This window comes from Cryptomeria japonica, chromosome 3 (assembly GCF_030272615.1).
Source record: "Cryptomeria japonica chromosome 3, Sugi_1.0, whole genome shotgun sequence".
Taxonomy (NCBI): domain Eukaryota; kingdom Viridiplantae; phylum Streptophyta; class Pinopsida; order Cupressales; family Cupressaceae; genus Cryptomeria; species Cryptomeria japonica.
In genome coordinates, this window is record NC_081407.1 from 332,414,186 (window position 1) to 332,433,277 (window position 19,092).

Genomic DNA, 19,092 nt, shown 5'->3' on the forward strand with positions numbered 1-19,092 from the left:
TCATGTGCGACTGGTCTTAAGAGGGCCCACAAAGTCGAGTCCCCATCATTCAAAGAGTTCCTGTGCATGCGACGGGTTGAGGGGCATGAAGTCCCGCTTCAGAGGTTTGCCCGCCCGTTGGCAAGTGTCGCACCCCACGACCCACTCCCTGGCGTCATGATGTACCGTTGGCCACCACAATCCTGCGAGAAGCACCTTGCGGGCTGTAGTGTCTGGGCCCATATGTCCACCTGCGGGCCCTTCGTGTGCCTCCCTTAATACACTCGAGACTTCTTCCTCCATGATACAACGCCTTAATATCTGGTCCGGCCCCATTTTGTAGAGTAACCCGTTGATGAGCGAAAAAGTCCTGCTCCTTAATACGAGCTTTCTTCGTTTCCCTGGAGGCATACCCTCCGGAAATCGGGACGTCGATAGGTACTCTCCAATCTTCCTGTACCACGAAGGGAGTACGGCTATTTGGAACAAGCGTGCATCCGGAAAATCGTCATTTACTCCCTCTGGAGGTTCCCCCGACTTAATCCGGGACAGCTGGTCGGCTATGACATGGCTTCGCCCTGGTCTTACCACAATTAAAAATGTGAACTCCTGTAGTAGCAATAGCCAACGACTTATCCTCCCTTGGATAATGGGCTTGTTTACCAAGTACATGAGTGCCTGGTGGTCACGTAAAATGTGAATGGTGTGGCCAGAAGGTAATGACAGAATTTCTGTACGGCATAGACCATACCGAGGGCTTCACGTTCTGTGGTACTATAGTTCTTTTCCGCCTTCGAGAGCAACCTGCTGGCAAAATAAACGGGGTGGTCCAGCCCGTGTCCTCCTACTTGGGCTAACGTTGCCGCGATGGCATAGTTTGAGGCATCCATGTGAACGTGGAATTCCTTATCCCAATTCGAGTATGCCAGTATGGGCGCTCCCATCAACCTTGTCTTCAGCTCTTCAAAGGCCTTGCTCTGTGGCTCTGCCCAAATGTATGGTTCCCCTTTCCTTGTCAACTTATCCAACGGGTGGGACACCTCAGCGAAGTTCTTGATGAACCTCCTGTAGTACCCCACATGACCAAGGAAGGACTTTATCCCCGTGGCGTCCGTAGGAGGTTCCATTTCTACTATTACCCGAATCTTGTCCGAGTCCATTTTCAATCCTTTTTTACACACAATGTGTCCCAGCAATCTTCCCTGTGGTACCATGAATCTACATTTCTTCGGGTTGAGGGCCAACCGTGCCCTCCGACACCTCTCTAGGCACTCCCCGAGAGTTTTTAAGTGGATGTCCTGTTCGCTGTAAATAGACCAATCATCCAAGAATGCTTTGAAGTTCATGTCCTGTTCGCTGTAAATAGACCAATCATCCAAGAATGCTTTGAAGTTCCCCACCGACATCTTGTCGAAGATGTGCAAGATGATGCGTTGAAAGGTGGCAGGTGCATTGCATAGACTGAAGGACATTCGGTTGTATGCGTACACACCGTCCTCCACCACGAAGGTCGTTTTCAGCTTATCTTCCTCCGCGATGGATATCTGGTTGTAACCAGAGAACCCATCCATGAAGGAATAGATTTCATGTCCAGCTACTTCCTCCAAGATGTTGTTGGTGAAGGGTATGGGAAACGGGTCTTTAATAGTGACAACGTTCAGGCACCGGAAGTCTACACAGATCCAGATCTGATTGGCCTCTTTCTTGAGGGAAATCACAATGGGAGACACCCATTCGCTTGTCTGCACTCTGAAGATTATGCCCGCTTCCAACATCCGCTCAATTTCGTCGTTCACCCGTACAACATAATTTTTGTTCATTCAGTAAGGCCGCTTCCTCACTGGCTGGGCTCTCGATACAAATGTTATTCGGTGCACACATAACTCTGGGGGCACGCCCTTCAAGTCCTTGTATGTCCATGCAAAGACATCCTTGTATTCAAGGAAAATTTTCAAGGCTACGGCCTTCAACACTGGATTCCAATCATCTCCGACAAGGATGATCTTGGGGTCACTTGTCTCCCCGAGATTTGTTTCCTTTAAATTGGCTTCCTGATACTTAATGGGCTCCCCCTTCAGGAATTGGTGTGCCGGCGTCTCATTCACTGCTGCCTCCCCTTCCTTGTACTCGCCATATTCTGGGGGAAATATATCTGGTTCTTCTTCGATGCTCAATACGTTGCACGAGGGTGTAAATAGTTCATAATCTCCCATTTGCCAATGGAAGAGGCCATTCAAGGAGTCCCCGTCATCCCCTAAGCATGCCTCCAGTTCTAACACCCCTTCGTCACTAGGCTCCATGCGGCATCCATCTCCACCCTCCGCTAACTGGTCTCCCTCAGATTCCGAGTCGGAGGAGGCTAACTCCTCACTCACCATCTGTGTACGGAGATCGATCACGTACTTCCTCCCGACGTTTTCCAAAGAAAGGGCATTCCGCTTCCAGTTATGGTTCGCTTTTGCTGCAATGAGCCACCCCCGCCCAAGAATGGCGTCATATCCTTTCTGCTTCAAGGGATTACCACGAAATCCAGCACGAATGGTTGCGTGCCGACCATCACCTGCTGGCCCATGAGGGTACCAAAGGGTTTAATCCCGTGTTGGTCTGCCCCTAGTAGGTTGAACGTAGGGGGCCACAACGTAGGCTTTCCCAATTTTTTCCATGTCGCTTCTGGGAGTACATTTACTCCTGACCCTCTGTCCACAATAGTGTCTGTTAAGGTAGTCCCCAGTATACCCATTTCTACCACCGCCGAGTGGCGTCCGCTGTTGACTACCAACAACATGGGGTCGACCGCGAGGCTCACGACCTCCCTTGTTTTTACTTGTGGGGGTATAGAGTTTAAAATAGCCGTTTTTAGCTGCGGCATGGTCTCCAGGAGGTCTTGAATTCTCACGGGTACCTCTACTTGCAATATTTGCCGTAAGATTTCCTCTTCTCCCTTCGTCCGTGGTGGACTTGTTGTCTGGTGACTGTTCTGTCCTTGTGCGGCCATTTCCTTTGTGATCTCGTCTCTGGCCTCCCGCACTCTCTCGGTCTCCGTGTGGGGATTTGGGTAAGCAATCTTTTTAGCCTGCGCCCTTGTGATTGCCAACACTTCTGCCTTCGTAGGTTCTATGTTTAGAAGGTTTACACCAGGCTTCGGGCAATTTGCATCCTCATGGTCACCTGGCCCGCACCATCGGCAGAGGTGCTGAGGGTTGGCTTCCTTCATGCAATCGCAGGCGAAGTGTCCCCACTGATTGCAAGCCCTACATTGAATCATTGGCCGACCCTTGGCATCATACTGGATCCGGTTTCTGTTGTTGTTATTGTTATTATTTCTTCCGCCGCTGCATCTATTATCCCAGTATCCTCCAAATGATGCCGTTGTGTTAGTCTGTTGGCCCGTACCCGCTGGTGCAGATGTTGTGGCCTACTCCGTGAACAGCACCTGGTTCGTGCTTCGGGTTTTCATGCTGTATGGGCACTCCTTGGTGGAGTGTCCCATCACTTGGCAAATCTCGCAGAATGCCTTCTTCGGGCAAGTACCCTTTGTGTGCCCCTCCTCTTTGCACTCGGTGCACCATATATCCCCTTCAGTCTGACTAGTGCTCCTCATTGTTTTGAATTCCTTTCTCATTCGCTCCATGTCTTTCTGGAGCGCTTGCACCCGTTTGGCAGCCTCGCTGTCACTGCTGCTTTCCTGTGACGAGTCATCCTCTTCGAACGAGCTCTCCTTCTTCTTTTTCTTCGATGTCTTGGTCTCGCTCTCGAGATCCATCGCTCTATTATATGCGTCTTCGTACGATGTAGGTGGAACAATTTTCATCTTCTTTCGGAGGGAATGCTTTAATCCCTCCACGAACCATCGCTTTTTCAACCCATCTGCTGGTTGACTCTCCAACTTTCCCAGTAGTTCCTTCAACCGCCGACTATAAGCTCGCACTGTCTCATTCTTATTCTGCTTCGTTCCATAGATCTCAGCGACTATTTCGTTGTCATCCCTCAAGAGACGGAACTCTATCCCAAACTCCTTCTTCAAGTCGGGCCATGTGCTGGCTTTAGCTTTGTCCATATATCTGAGTACCAGTCTATGGCCACTCCCCTCAAGGTTGCTGGGAATTGTGTTACCCATTCATCTTGATCTGTAACACCGTTTGCCGACCATATGGTTTCGCACGTTCGACAATGGCGAACGAGATCCTCCTTCCCGTCGCCATTAAACTTCGGTAGTTTCTGTTTACCTGCCATTGATGGGGGTCGTCTCCCCTGCGGTGGTTGTTGCTGAGCCCCTGCACCGCTTCCTCCAACGCCCATGGTGTGTCCTGCGTGGGTGAATGGGGGTACCGTGTTCTTCCTACCGTGCCTCGCACCTATAGCCATACGGTTGCCCTCCCCTTCGCTGTCACCCGTGCCCACTCCTGGTTCCCGTTGGTGATCTTCACTCCGTGGTGTAAGGGATAAGTTTCTAAACTGATCCCGCGTCTCCTCGACCAGGTTTCGTCGTATCCTTGTTTCTTCCAGAAACTCTTCGTGGCTCCGCGTCCTATGATGTTCTGGCGACGCGTAGAAATTTCCGTCGGCTTCTGCTCCCTCCGTGACACCTCCTTGGTTCCCCTCGGGCCACCCTTCGATAGGTCGTCCTTCGGCCAGTTGCCTCAGCCTCCGTCTACGTTCTACTTGCTGCTCCAGAATCAAGGCCCTTTGCGCGGCCTCCCACTCGTTCGTTTCTAGTTTTTTATTTCTATCTTTATTCAATAGATTTGGCATTAATTGTCGCACATTCCCATAACTCACAATTCATAAATCGAAAAATGTCTTTTATTAATTCATCTGCTCAAATACAACTCGTGTCAATGAAACTTTTATTTGAAAATAAGAAGTTCACGGTTCAAGTCCCTCCTGGCCTGGCGCCATCTCGTTCCGTTTCCCGTCGGCTGTTCTCTTCGTAGCATTGCAGGATTTGTTGTCGTCACTCTTCCTGGGCAATCTCCTCCAAGCGGGCCTGTTGTGCCAGCGATGCCTGTGCAAGCAGCCGGGGGAGGTGGTTCATCAACCAGTTTACTGCCAGGCTAACCTCCAGCGCTGTCCACACGGCACTTGGTGGGATTTCTACCTCCACCGCCTCTCGTCGGACGTAGGTCTGAATGGCTACCTGGAGCAAAATTGAAAATTCTCGTGTTGTCGTGTCTTCTCCTGTGTAAAGTTTTGTCCGCGCATCGTCGGCCTCTGGGTTTATTTCACCAACGGGTAGGCCCACTGTGTCTGTGCGCCATCCGTGTCTTCCATTCCCGAGTACGTCTAGGCAACGGCGCCAAATGTTTGCCCTCTCGGGTGAATAACTTAAGGCATAAAGAACATAATGCAGAATAATGACGTAAATATCAGACAAAGTATATCAGATGTTCTATTCATAATAAGTGTATGTTACAAGTTACATTCCGAAGTATATAAGGGTACCGAGGGGGTGCGAGCGCCAACCGTCGCACCGCAACTACCACCCCTCGGTTGCCGACTAACCAAAACAATTACACAATTAACTAATCTTATTCCTGTGTACAATAATGCCGCCAACATTGGGCTTGATCAATGATCTCGAGGAGGGTAGATACTTCAATCCAACTACAGCAACATAAAGGCCTTTGTACATATTGTTGAGATTCAGACTTAAATCATACTAGAGAGACCTCTTTTAGGAGTGGATCCGAACTCACCCAAAAATATCAAAGAGTCTATTCCAAAAACCATCTGGATTCACTAAACAATTGTAGACTTAATAAAAGTCATGTAATTTCCACAGTTCACTAAACAATTGTAGAATTGTCCATCAACTCAGTTGGACTAACAAAGTGAAGCCCATTGACTCATTCGGTGTGATTCAGCTCAGGAATCAGAGACTTTTTGAAGAACTTCCCATCTTAACATAATGGCTTGTCCATCATCCAAGCTCAAGCATCAATGTTGTCCTACATGCCATTTTACTGCAACAGGGGCAGAGAACACTTGTACATCACCAACTACGAAAAACAGCACCATATTGGAGCTGCAGCATCAGGTACAGGATCACATCAACACCTACCTACAGTATCTGCATCAATGGATCCAGTTCTCTATGATGCATCTACAGTCACTTTAGCAATGTCAACATGGCACCAGCGATAACATTGGAATCTCTGATTTGTAATTGCTTAATTAGTTCAACCTCCTCCAATGCATTAAAATAAGAATTCTTTTCTATATTTTAGTTATTGAAAAAATTTCAGGTTATACATAACAATCTGTAAACAGACTGGGTTATTTGTAGTTTTGCTCCAAAAATCTTAATTTGTACGCTTGTCCCAGAAGGGCATTCAATTTCTGTCCCAGTAGTATATTAAGTTATTAACTATATTATCTCTGGAAATAACTTGCAATTCCAACTAGCCACAGGCTTTAGAAGATAGTTCTGATGTCTAGAAATTTGTACTTTAAATTATTAACAATATAATGTGTGATTATTTTACTGATCAAAAGAAAACAATAAAATCATTTTGCAAGGCATGACCTGCTTTCGATATCGGTGCCCTGAGAACATATCATCTACGATAGATATTTGAATATTCTTTTGACCACTTGCACATGAGTTTCCTTTCGTGCTACTTGAAACCATGCCACCAAACCAACTACTTGCATAATATCAATTATTGTAGCTATCACATATAATAAACTTCCAATCATGGACCTATATAGAGTATAATTAGCCTCTGGACATTAATCATCCTTAATTTGCATCTTGTAACCATGGGAGTGCTCATTGGATTGCAGTCTTCCATCCAAAATTTCTTCAACATCTCTTTAATATACTTGGTTTGTGAAATAAATATCCCTTATCTTATTGGGAAATTTGCAATCCAAGGAACAAGAAAAACTCGCCAAGCATTGACATTTCAAACTCCTTCTACATGTTTATAGAAAACTCTTGGCACATCTTGTCACTGCTATTTCCAAGAATGATATCATCCACATAGACCGCAACAATCAACAGATTAAGGCTTTCATTCTTGATATAAATATTGTTATCCACAACTCTTTTGAAGCCTTTCTCTTGAAGATATTTGTCTAGTCTTGAGTACCAAGCCCTCAAAGCTTGCTTTAGTCCATAAAGTGTCTTCTTTAACCTGCAAACATGGTCCTCATTCTCTAATAGGAGAAATCCTTCTAATTGTTCGATATATACTTTTTCCTCCAAGTTTCCATTCAGTAAGGCTGATTTCACATCCATCTAGTAGACTTTGAAATTCTTAAAATCAGCAAGAGCTAAAAACATCCTTATAGCCTCCATACGAGCAACAAGAGCAAACATATCTTCCAAATCAATTCCCTCAACTTGAGTGTATCCCTTGCATACTAATCTTGCCTTATTCCTCAAAGCTTGACCATCCTCATTTAGCTTGTTCCTAAATACCCACTTAGTGCCAATCACATTCTTATTCTTGAGTCTTGGGACAAGTTCCCAAGTTAAATTCTTCTCGTTTTGATCCGATTCCTCTTCCATAGTCATTATCTAATGTTTATCTTCACTTGCTTCTATAAAGTTCTTCAGTTCTATTTTGTAGAGCAAGCACGAGTTCGCATGTTCTAAAGTACTAGCAAATCTCCTTCTCATCTAGATTTGTCTATCTTTGTCCCCAATAATCAAATTTTATGGATGATTTGTTTGGAAATTGGGTAGTACCCTTGATGGTGCCTTTGGTTCTCTTTTCTCAACTTCTTCATTTTCAATTTCTTCCTCTACTACCTCTTTTTTGCAGATTTCTTCTTCTTGATGATCAACTTCTTGAGCCATATCCTTCTTATGCCTCTCTTCATCAACACGCACATTTGCACTTTCAACAACTTTGTGCAATCTTTTGTTATAACATTTATAAGTTTTTTGTGGTATCTAAGAAAGATACCTTCATCAAACCCAGAGTCAGACTTTCTCAAATCTTCATCATATTTCTTTATATAACACTTTCTCTCGAAAACCTTGATATACTTCACTGATGTTGGCCTTCCCTTCCAAAGTTCATATGGGGTTTTATTATTGATCGCCATAATTTGTGCTCGATTCAAAATGTATACTACTGTATGAACCGCTTCTCTCTAGAAAGTGTTAGATAGCTTGGACTCATTTAACATGGATCTTGCCATTCCTTGAACTGTTCTATTTTTTTCTCTCAACAACTCCATTTTGTTGTGAGTTCTTGCGGCTGAATATTATCTTCTTATTCCATGTTCACACAATTCTTCAAATTCATTTGAAGTGAACTCATCTCTATCAGATCTTGGACATTTGATTCTTAGCCTAGTATCATTCCCTACTAAAGCTTTGAATGCCTTAAACCTTTCAAAAGGTTCAAATTTTTCTTTCAAAAATGTAATCCAAGTCATTCTAGAATAAACTAGTATCATTCCCTACTAAAGCTTTGAATGCCTTGAACCTTTCAAAAGGTTCAAATTTTTCTTTCAAAAATGTAATTGAAGTCATTCTAGAATAATGATCAATTAATAGCATAAATTAGCTCTCACCTTGTAAACTCTTTATCCTTGTTGGCCCACTTAATCAAAATGTATAAGTTCCAAAGGCTTTGACATAAAGTACTCCTTTGATTTGACACTTGTCCTTGTTTGCTTTCCATATTAGCACTGTTTGCAAACAGTATTAGGAGGATTTGCTATCTTTGGCATGTCCCTTATGGATTGCTTTTTGTTGATCTTCATAATGTTGTCAAAGTTCAAGTGTCCCATCCTCTCGTGCCACAACCAACTCTCATCTTCTTGCCCCATATAACACTTCTCACCTCTAATTTCATTAAGGATATAGAGCTTATTGGTTGTTCTATACGCATCTACTACCGATTTCCCATCATTGATCTTATAATCTTCAAAATGAAATGTGAGTGTGCCCTTAGTCACATATTTGACTCACATTTAGGAGATTATGCTTCAACCCTTCAACATATAGAACATTTTTTGTTTTTGTTTTTTCCATTATCTAGACTAAGTGTGCATTTTCCTTTTATATTTACCATAGCATTGTCCCAAAAATTCACTATCCCTTCACTTACTTCAAGGTGAATAATTCTCTTGTCGCCAGTCATGTGGACTGAGCAACCACTATCAACATATAACTCGTCTTTCTCATTTGAGCATGTAGGGCAACTTGTACAAGCATGGATCTCACCTTCATTTCTTATTCCTACTTCTTCCAAAATTTTGTAGATTCCTTCTTTTGCTTGTCACGAACATCCTCTTTCTTGTTTTGCCTCGAAATTTTTGCAAAATCTTTTCTACAAAAGCACAATGTATGTCCAAAGTTGTCACACTAATAGCACATGATGTAGTAGTCCATTAGAGGGGCAAATGAATTATAGTTCCTGCTGGAGAAACCAAAGTCATTCCTTGTACAAATTCTACAATCCACTGCTTTATGACCAAACTGATTGCAAAAGAAGCAACAGCCAAAGAAGAAATGATGCAACTTCGATATATGAGACTACCTTGTGGAACGATCTCTAAATCTCTCATTGTTTTCTTTGCGAGGGATGTTGTTCTTTTGTGAGATATTACTTCCTTCCTTCTTGGTGCTACTATTGATAGAGTTTTTGAGTGCATCAAAATAACCCTTAGGCTTTTCTTCATTCATCTTCTTTGGTAGTTTAGTAGCCTTGGAACTTGTGACATCTTTGGTCATCTTCTAATTCCTCAAAGCTAAGACCAATCTTGATGAAAGGTGATCTTTTGGAGTTAATAATGTCCTCCAATGTTCCAATGTTCTTTTCAAACTTCATACTTCGATGCAATTGATCATTAGCTTCCTCCAACTCCTTCCTCAAGGAAATCAATTCAAGTTATAACTTCTCACAATCCAATTCCTTTACTTTTAGCCTAAGTTGCCGGTACGGGTACGGGTACGGGTACGGGTACGTGGGTACGGTACGCTGGTACGGCATTTTTTTTAGGGGGGGCCTGGGTACGTATGGGTACGTCCGTACAAAAAAAGGTAAAAATCATAAATATATACATATATACACTCTAATAAGTAGAAACAAAAATTAAATTTAGAATCCCACATATCATCCATATGCTAAACAAAACTTGGAACTATCATATATGATTCATATTGATATAACTATAAGTCTATAACAAAATTACAAACTTTGAATGTTATGATAGATATCGAATTCATTGTTCACTGGCTCAACCGTTCAACAATAAAATGACACAACTAATAATCAGCAATAGCATCATATGGGTCACTAGGAAGATCAAGATCAACATCATCATTGACATTAGATGATGTAGGTAGAGTACTGGAACCACATGCAGCCTCACTGCCACTTGCACTAGCAGCACATTGGCTATCAGACTCCCCAGAAAGTAAAGATTGTGTGGCAGCTGAAAAATCCAAATCAGTTCGCTCTGGATCTACATCCCAAAACTTTGTGCTCCCATCCTTATACTCATTTTGTTTATGAGTAAGAAGGCGCAAGTTTGAATGCACATAAACGAGCTCTTCTGCCTTACTTGCTGCCAGTCGGTTGCGTTTCACTGAGTGGATAAAGGAGTATGTGCTCCAATTTCGCTCAGATGAAGAGGAACTAGCAACCTATTGAATAATTGACACAAAGTGAGAGGGTGACAATTATAAAATAGTAAAAAATCTAAATTTAGAGAGCAATAAAAATTATGAAACTTACTTGCGATAAAACTTTGATTGCAAGAGTTTGAAGGTTTGGTGATGTATGGCCATTGAGGTACCACCAAGCATGAGAATCCTTTTTATACTTGTCACGGAGAGCGGAAACACTTTGACCATTGGAGGCTACAAAATCAGCAAACTCACTTGTCATTAAATCCTCCATTTCAGAATCTGGGAAGAGTTTAGTAAGTGCTGTCCTACACCCTTCACTGACTTCTGAATCTCTATATGGTGGTACCCTTGATGGCTTAGCAAGCATTTCATCACTATAAAATTTGGGAGTCAATGCAAATGCAAGAAGATGTAGTGGGGTGGTCATTTTGTTCCACCGCTCAACACAAATTGATTGAACCTCTTTGAAGAAAGTTTCTTCGGGATCTTGCTCTTTTGCATTGATGATGGCTTTCATTTTCTCAATCATCGAGTCAATGCCATCATATACCTCTCCCAAACATGGGTGATCCATGTCAGTATAACGGATCATACTCATGATGGGCTCAGTGAAACTCAAAAGATATTCCACTCGATCCCACCAAGTGTCATCTAGGATCATGCGCTTTACATTTGCTGCCCTTTCAGTATTGGATTGCCTCCATAGGGACCAACTTTGACTAATTACCATGCTAGCAAGTGGCTGTCGCACCTTCACAAGTCGCCTCAAGACGATTGTGTTGGATGCAAATCGGGTCTCGGCAACCTATTCAAAAATTAAAAATAAAAATTAGAATACAAAGAAGACATGATAAAAAAAAAAAAATTAAGTAACCATCAAAGTGAAATGTAGATTTTAAAAATTGAAGTGTTTCAATTACCTTTAGCAACTCCAACTGTGAAAATGATCTGAAAATGGCCTGTGACATGTTATGGTTTGTGATGAACATTTGGATCTCTTCAGCCTCAACATAAATTTGTTTGATCCAATCTATTTTCCTGCCTATCTTTTGTAGCATGAGGTTGAGAGAGTGGACAGCACAAGGTGTCCAAAATATGTGTTCAAACCGTGTCTCAATCAACATACCTGCAGCTCTACAATTCTTTGCATTGTCCGTTATTACTTGGACAACATTTTGAGGTCCCACATCCTGAATGCATTGTATAAGGATGTTAGCAATAAATTGTGCATCCTTCATCTGTCCCTCACAATCCACAGCTTTCAGAAACATTGCCCCTTTAGGGCACACTGCAATTACATTAATTAATGGCCGATTTTTGGTATCCTTCCATCCATCTGAAATGATGGACACCCCTGTTTGTTTCCATGAATTTCTAATGGGAGCCAATGCATTGTCTATGTTTTTTACCTCCTTTGCTAGTAAGGTGCTACGCACCTTCTCATAACCTGGCCCTGTGTACCCTTGTGGAGCCTCATTTACCTTTTTCAACATATCCTGCCAATATGGTGATCGTACCACATTAAATGACAAACCGTTTGCATATAGACATCTTCCAACGGATTGATCTGCAATCTCTCTAGCATCATTCTTAAATGCTCTCTCTAATGGTCCCTTGCTTCTCTTCACAATAACAGGTTCTTCACTAATTGGGTCCAAGAATGGGTGGCTCTCTACCACGATATCAGGAAAATCGCTATAAGATGGAGAAGTAGGGGGCCTCAATTTGAATTTTCAGATCCATGATCATCCTTTCTGATTCTTCAAGATCTTGAGATAGATTTGCCTTAAATTCATCATCCTCTTGAATTTTTAGTTTTAGCTTTGAATTCTTCTTTTTAAATTTTTTGATTTCGTCCAAGGCACAAATGAGTTCTTCCTCCAAATCTTCTATGGCATCCTCTTCTCCTTTTAATTCCTCTTCTTTTTCTTTGTCTTCACATTCTGAGGCATCATCTCTTGTTTCTATTGCCATGAATAGAATCTCTTCTCTACCACTATAAGAGAAGCTACCATCACTTTCTTCAAATGAGCTATTATCGTCTTGGATGTAAAGGGTCATCTTATGCTTTCAAAGCTTCTTCTTTTCATGCTTCCCTCATGTGTACTTTTTCTTGTTATGTTGATGTTTCCTTCCTTTTCTTTTTCTATAATCTTCTTCCTCCTCACTACTTTCACTCTCAACTTGTGGATACTTAGTAGAAAAATGACCTATACTAACACAATTGAAGCATTTTGAGTATACTTACCTTTGTGCTTGTTGGATATTTTCTTAAGCTTCCTCAAAAAGTGAGCTTCTTCTCCATCACTTGAAGTTTCACTTGATTTGAGTTCTCTATTCTTCATCTACTTAGATGCTTTGAAAGTGGCTTCTCACTTTGATGTCTTCTTCTCAGTCCTCATATTGTATTTCGTGATAATTCCATTCAATTCGTCCATCTTCAAGATGTCTCGATCCTTCATTTCTTTGAGGGTGAAAACTTTTGCATCAAATCTCATGGGAAGAGATCTTAATACCTTTTGCACAATTATTTCATCCTCAATCTTCTCTCCAAGACCACATATAATGTTGACAATTTCATCCACGTGAAGGAGATAGGCTGCAATATTTTCTTCATCCTTCATCTTCAAATCCTCAAATTGTCTCGTATGGGTTTGGAGATTGGTCTTCTTTACTTTGTCATCTCTTTCATAGGTTTTTTGAAGCTTGTCCCACATTTCTTTTAGCAATGTGCATTGCATAACTTTGACAAATTCTGATTCAAATGGGCCAACTAGAATTGCATTCATTGCTTTAGCATTATTTTCACTTGCCTATTTTCGACTTGATCCATCGATGGAGGAGATGGTGTCACATAGCCATCGACAACCAATTGCCATATATCAATCCAAGAGACATTAAATATGTGTGCATCCTTACGCTCCAAAAGGCATAGTTAGTTTCATCGAACAATAGAGCACAATTTAGAGAGGAACCTTCTTGGCATGCCATGTGTGTTCTTGAGATCTTCATTTAAGCAGTTAGGCTATTTTCGAAGGAACCGGCTCTGATACCAATTGAAGAAACATACACGCTTATACTAGGGGTGTGAACAAGTATAAGTCTATTTTTACTTTTTCAAACTTAATACCATAAGCATATCAACTGCATAATAGCAATAACATAGGATCGCATGACATAAAAATTCACACACATAAGAGACACAGGATTTTACATGGAAACCCTTACAGGAGAAAACCATGGCAAAATATTACTTGTGTGAAACCTTCTTAAAAAATTTGTAGGCACCAACCCATAGGAATACCAATCCCCACTTGATGACTCATAGGCACCAACCCACTGGAGACAACAATCTTTTCAATTTGAAAGGCACCTGCCTCTTCCAGCAGAATATTCTTAAAACAAATCTCCCCAAAACTACCTTAAGACTGCCTTGAATCTGCTATAAATCTTCCCTTGCAGATCTGCTCTTAATTCAGCATATAGGTCTGCTATAAATCACCTTTTAGATGTGCTCATATAACTTCTTAAGATCTTCTCATGACCTTCTTAAGATCTACATAAACACTTCCTTAAAATCTGATTTTAATAACTTCAGATCTGCTTACAAGTCTGCTAATGAATGAAAGATATTGCATTAAAAACTTTTTATAAATCTGCTTAATTAACCTTTTATTTCTGCTCATAAATTTGCCATGGTAGCAGATCTAATTCGTGATGGTAGCAGATTTAAAGGCAAGACTATGGCAAGACCATCTGCTTAATTCTGCTACCAACATGAATTAGATCTAAAAATGCTTCAACGTATAGATCTCAAAAGAGGGCGACCAGATTGCAATGACATGTCTTATTGCAAAGGGGCAAACCTTTGATGTATATGCACCTTTCATGCCAATTTTGGGTCAGCCCATACATTATTTCAAATTTATTTATTTTTAACATTTAATTCACCCAAATTTGGGCGACTCCCTATGCAAGGTGGGCCATAGCAAGATATTCTTCTATTTTATTTTTAAACACTTCTTATTATGGGTGCCACATAAAGAGGGGCCAGCCAGCAAAAACAAGGAACTTTATCTAATATGATAATTGATAGGAATTTCATGCCTTCAACTCCCATTAACAGAAAACTGTTTCTTCTTTGACATCAATACAATATTTCAACAATTATTACCTGCCATTTCTGGATATTAGTCTTCTGAACCTCCATTTGAGACAAAAGATTTGTGCCTTCTTCCCTGAAGGTACACATATCTTCCTTCCTGCTGCTTGTAAGGATGGATGATTTTTGGGCTCCTCTTATTCTCTTACCTTCTTCCAAATCATAGCACACTATCTCCAACTCTCTATTCTCTGCAGCCTTCAGTACTTCCACTTGCTTGCCCCTTTCGTTTTCTAAAGAAACAATCCCTTCATTACACTCACATGCCCTCAGTTTATGATTCTCATTTTCATCAAGGAGTTTCCACTGTTCATCTTCAAAATATGTCATTGATGGGGAAGATTGTGGAGATCTATAGAATGTCTTAGAACTAACAGCCAAGTCCTGAACATTGTGTCTTTCCTTTCTGTATTCCCTTCTTTGTTCTTGGAGTTCTTCTGACATTGCCCATGACTCCCCTGTCTGATTGGTGCTACACATTATCTTATCATCTTCTCTCTCTTGCTCTCCATGTAACCTGTCCAAAATGCCATCTACTTTAAGCTTGTCTTCTGTCATTGTAGATACTTTTTGCTGAAACTCATTCTCTTTCATTTCAAGAGTTTCATTATCTGGTTGGACATATGAAAAAGATTTCACCAATTGTCTGTATCTGTCTTGAACTGTTCCTTCCTGGCAAAATTCGCCAAGACTTTCAACCCTTCCTTTGTCATGATCAGACACCTTTTGATCATACAAATATGAATTTTCATCTAGTCCATTAGCCATATTAGGTGCACCCTGGACCATCTCTTCCTCTTCTTTCTGAAATCCACATATCAACTCCTGATGCGATAAGATCTCAACTTCTTGCATCTGTGGTTTTAAACAACAACTTTGCAGCCAATATTCAAGTTTTGCATCTTTTTCCTGGAAGTTGTTTATTTGTCCCATGAGCTGCATATGAACATCCTTCTCAACGATCATACTTTCAAGCACACCAAGAAGACTAACTTGTGACAATGCTTCAATGAGAAAAGTCTGATTTTCATGTTCCATTTCCAAAAGTTTGCTTTCTGATTCTTCAAGCCATGTCTGAGTGGAGTTGTATTCTTCAAGTAATGTCTGATAATTGCATTCTAATGCCAAACATTCACTAATTGAACTTGTCCAAGATTGTTGTAAACTCAGAACTTCTGAATTCAGATTTTTCCCACTCTCTGTTGCAGCCTCTAAATTTATATTCAGGGATCTGATTTCCTCCTGCAATTGAGATTTTTCTTTCTGCAGACACAATAAATTATCAAGCCCAAGGGCAGCTTCCTTCTTGATGGATTCTTTTTCAGAACAAAGAACAGAAATATCCTTTTGAAGTTGTTCTAGTTGTGTAGTCTTTGCCAATGAATCATTTAGAAACATCTCATTTTCCTCTTGAAAATGTGACAGTTCTTTTTGCAGGTTTTTGACTTCTCCCTCTATACGTTGAAGAATTTCTGTGCCATCTACACCAGCATTCCCAATTTTTTCTTCAACATTATATGGTATACCAAGGAGCATTTGAAGATTTTCAATCTCTAGTTCCAGATCTCTTTTGAATTCATTTATGGATGAGAATTTATGTAGCACCATATCGTTTTCTGTTTGCTGTTTAAAATTTATTTCTTCCATTTCTTTCACCTTTTTCTTGGCAGCACCATAAGTTACATTTAGTCTATAATAGTCATCTGACAAGGTCTGATTTCTGTTTTCAATTTCACAAATTATTTGTTGTAACTTTTTTATTTCAATCTCTAATATTTGTTCCTTATCAATCTCTTCCTCTAGTTTACTTCTGAGATCTTTAACTTCTCCTTCCAGCAAATCAACCTGTTTTTGTGAGTAACTCATCTGCAGGGTGCATTCCATAATTTCTTTTCTGAGTGCTTCTTTCTCTCCTTGCAAACTGCACCTTTTCTCTTCAAGGTGCTCCACGGACCCCAGTGCATCTGCCAATTTATCCTTGTTTTGCTGGCTCTCTCTTTGCAGTTGGGAATAAAGATTGTTGACAGTGTCCAGTTTTGCTTCTAGATCTCTGATTTGACTGTTCCATCTTTTAGATTCATCCATAAGTTCTGATTTCTCTTTCTGTAAACCATCAATATGTTGCTCCAGAAGTTTCATTGTGAATTTAAACCTATCTGCTCCTAGTTGATGAGACATAACAGAATTTTCCAGGGTTTCAATTTTCTGTAGGAGCTCCTCCATTTTCAAGAGAATTTGAGGGATAGTCACATTTTCATCATCTCCTATTTGCCCATAATCACGCAGCTTCTGTTTAGTATTTTCCAAACTAACAAAAACTTTGTTAAGACTGTCTACATCCAGTCCCAATGACTCTAATTGTTTCAGGATCACCTGAAACTTTCTGTCCAGATCATTTCTATCTTCTTTCAAGCAATAAAGTTCTTGTTGTAGTGCATCCCTCTGGTCCACCCGAAATGCAACCTCATTCAATAAATTGTTTCTCTCCTGTTTCAAATTGTAGACATCCTGTTCTAAATTTTTAACAGTTATGACTGCAGATGATGATTTCTGTGTAATATTGTCATTTTCCCTTTGCAAAATATTTATCTCTTCCTCCAGAAGTTTTATTCTATTGTCAGCATTCTTCAGTCTCTCATTCCCTTTTTGAAGTTCTTCTGACAACTTATTTTGTTGTTCTTGTGATTGACTCAATGACTGTTGACAATTTTTAAGAAAAACATCAAAATTAAATACCTGGGAAGTTTCATCTAGAATTTTCATACCAGGATTCTGTTCTACATCCTGCTTTCCTCTGAGTCCTTGTAAAAAATCTGTCCGCTGGATTTGATGCCAATAATTTGGTTGGAAAGAGATAGTCTCTCTCTCCAAGTTGTGTCCACCTTCTGTAATCTTTGTGCGCAAAACTCCCCCTACAATTTCATCTTTGATTCTTCTGTTTTCCTCTTGCACAAGAGCCATTTTTATCTGCAGGTCCCTTGCCCGTTTTTCAGCTGATTCATACAATTTCAAACTTTGTTGATATTGAAAAATCATATTATCATTTTCTGTTTGTGATTTTAGAAGTGCCTGATGCAATTTCTGGATTTCATCATTGGCATTTTGCAACTGTTGTACACCTGTCATAACTTGCATCCTGAGATTATGATTGTCATGATGTAACTTAAAAATTTCATCTTGTAGATTTGAAAAATTGTTCCCTTTATTTCCATGATCAGGACTTGAACATTCATGGTTTGCTTCAATTTGGGTAGTTTGTCTCTCTGCCTTGTTCAACTTTATTTCCAAACTCTGTATTTTCATGATAAGTTTCTTATTCTCCTGAGTTTCAGACTGTAGCTTATGCCTCAAGGCCTCTGTTTCCTCTACATGCTCACTAGTCTGTTGCTTAAGCAAGGTCACTTGCTCCTCAAGTTCATTGATCCGTGCCACATGTGATGGTGAATTTTCAACAAGTTTGTGACTCTCTTCCTGAGCATGATGTAGCTCTTCTTGCATTTGCAATAGCTGTTCCTCCACAACTCTGAATTTTTGAGCTCCTTTTTCACGTTCTCGTTTCAATATTTCTTTCTCTTGATGCAAACTGAAAATTTCTCTCTGCAATTCAATTAATTTATTAGAATCACTTTGTGGTTCCAATACTTCTGCACTTTTACCAGGCTCATTTTTTGCATTTAAAATTTGGTTTTCCATTTCTTTCAAGCAAGCTGGAGCATATTCAGTTTCCTTGTTTTCCAGATATTCATGATCTGTATCTTTCATGACACATTGAAATTCTTCAAGTTCTTTCATTGTATGAAACTGATTGTGTCTGTTTAAAAGAGAATCTTGTGGGGAAATGCTCTCCATTCCATCATGTGGCTGGCTTGGTAATGCATCTCCCATGCTACATTGTGCATGATGCAGCTCCCCACTAATGTGATCATATCTTTCTGCTAAAGCACGATAAGCCCTGTAGAATTCTTCAACTAGGCTGATAAGTTCTGGTCGCTTCTTATAGTACATCTCTGCACGCTTGGCAAATGAGTCTGCATCCTCTTCTATGAGTGTCAACATATCTTTTACTTTTATATCCATATCTGACAACAAAACCAAAAATTATTAGGCGTAAAACTGTCTTAACTTTCATACTTGAAAAGCAATGCATTATTTTTTTGCATATATTCAACACTAAAGTATCATGACAAAGTTGTTAAAAAGTAAACAAAAGTTAAATTTAGTTTTTAAAATGAGAAAGCATTGTTTACATGGAAAATGTACTAAAAGAATGATGATATTCTCAGAAAGTGTATTATGCAGTCCAGGTCAAGCCCAACAATGTTACACTTTGTCTTAAATAGCTTTTTTACACAAT

At 40.4% G+C, this 19,092-nt stretch overlaps 2 protein-coding genes across 8 annotated transcripts in view; both read right to left on the reverse strand.

Moving 5' to 3' along the window:
* LOC131067213 (protein NETWORKED 1A) overlaps positions 1-19,092 on the reverse strand; it is a 61,352-nt gene that overhangs the window by 21,519 nt on the left and 20,741 nt on the right. For all 7 annotated transcript variants that reach the window (XM_058002167.2, XM_058002168.2, XM_058002166.2 and 4 more), the window contains one exon: positions 14,751-18,817. In XM_058002167.2, coding sequence (XP_057858150.1) covers positions 14,751-18,817 — 4,067 coding nt within the window. The remainder of the gene's footprint in view (positions 1-14,750; positions 18,818-19,092) is intronic.
* Positions 10,081-14,732, reverse strand: LOC131067214 (uncharacterized). The gene is made up of 3 exons (XM_058002171.2): positions 11,497-14,732; positions 10,683-11,381; positions 10,081-10,591 (listed from the first exon to the last, which is right to left on the reverse strand). The coding sequence occupies exons 1-3, from the start codon at positions 12,067-12,069 to the stop codon at positions 10,211-10,213; spliced, it is 1,653 nt and encodes a 550-aa protein (XP_057858154.1). The 5' UTR covers positions 12,070-14,732; the 3' UTR covers positions 10,081-10,210.

Bases quoted from the DNA above. Each gene is read 5' to 3' on its own strand.
- LOC131067214 (XM_058002171.2), bottom strand. From the start codon at position 12,069: ATGTTGAAAAAGGTAAATGAGGCTCCACAAGGGTACACAGGGCCAGGT. The intron at 11,382-11,496 runs GTAATTGAAACA...ATTTTTGAATAG, and splicing joins CACAGTTGGAGTTGCTAAAG to GTTGCCGAGACCCGATTTGC. The intron at 10,592-10,682 runs GTAAGTTTCATA...ATTATTCAATAG, and splicing joins CAATCAAAGTTTTATCGCAA to GTTGCTAGTTCCTCTTCATC.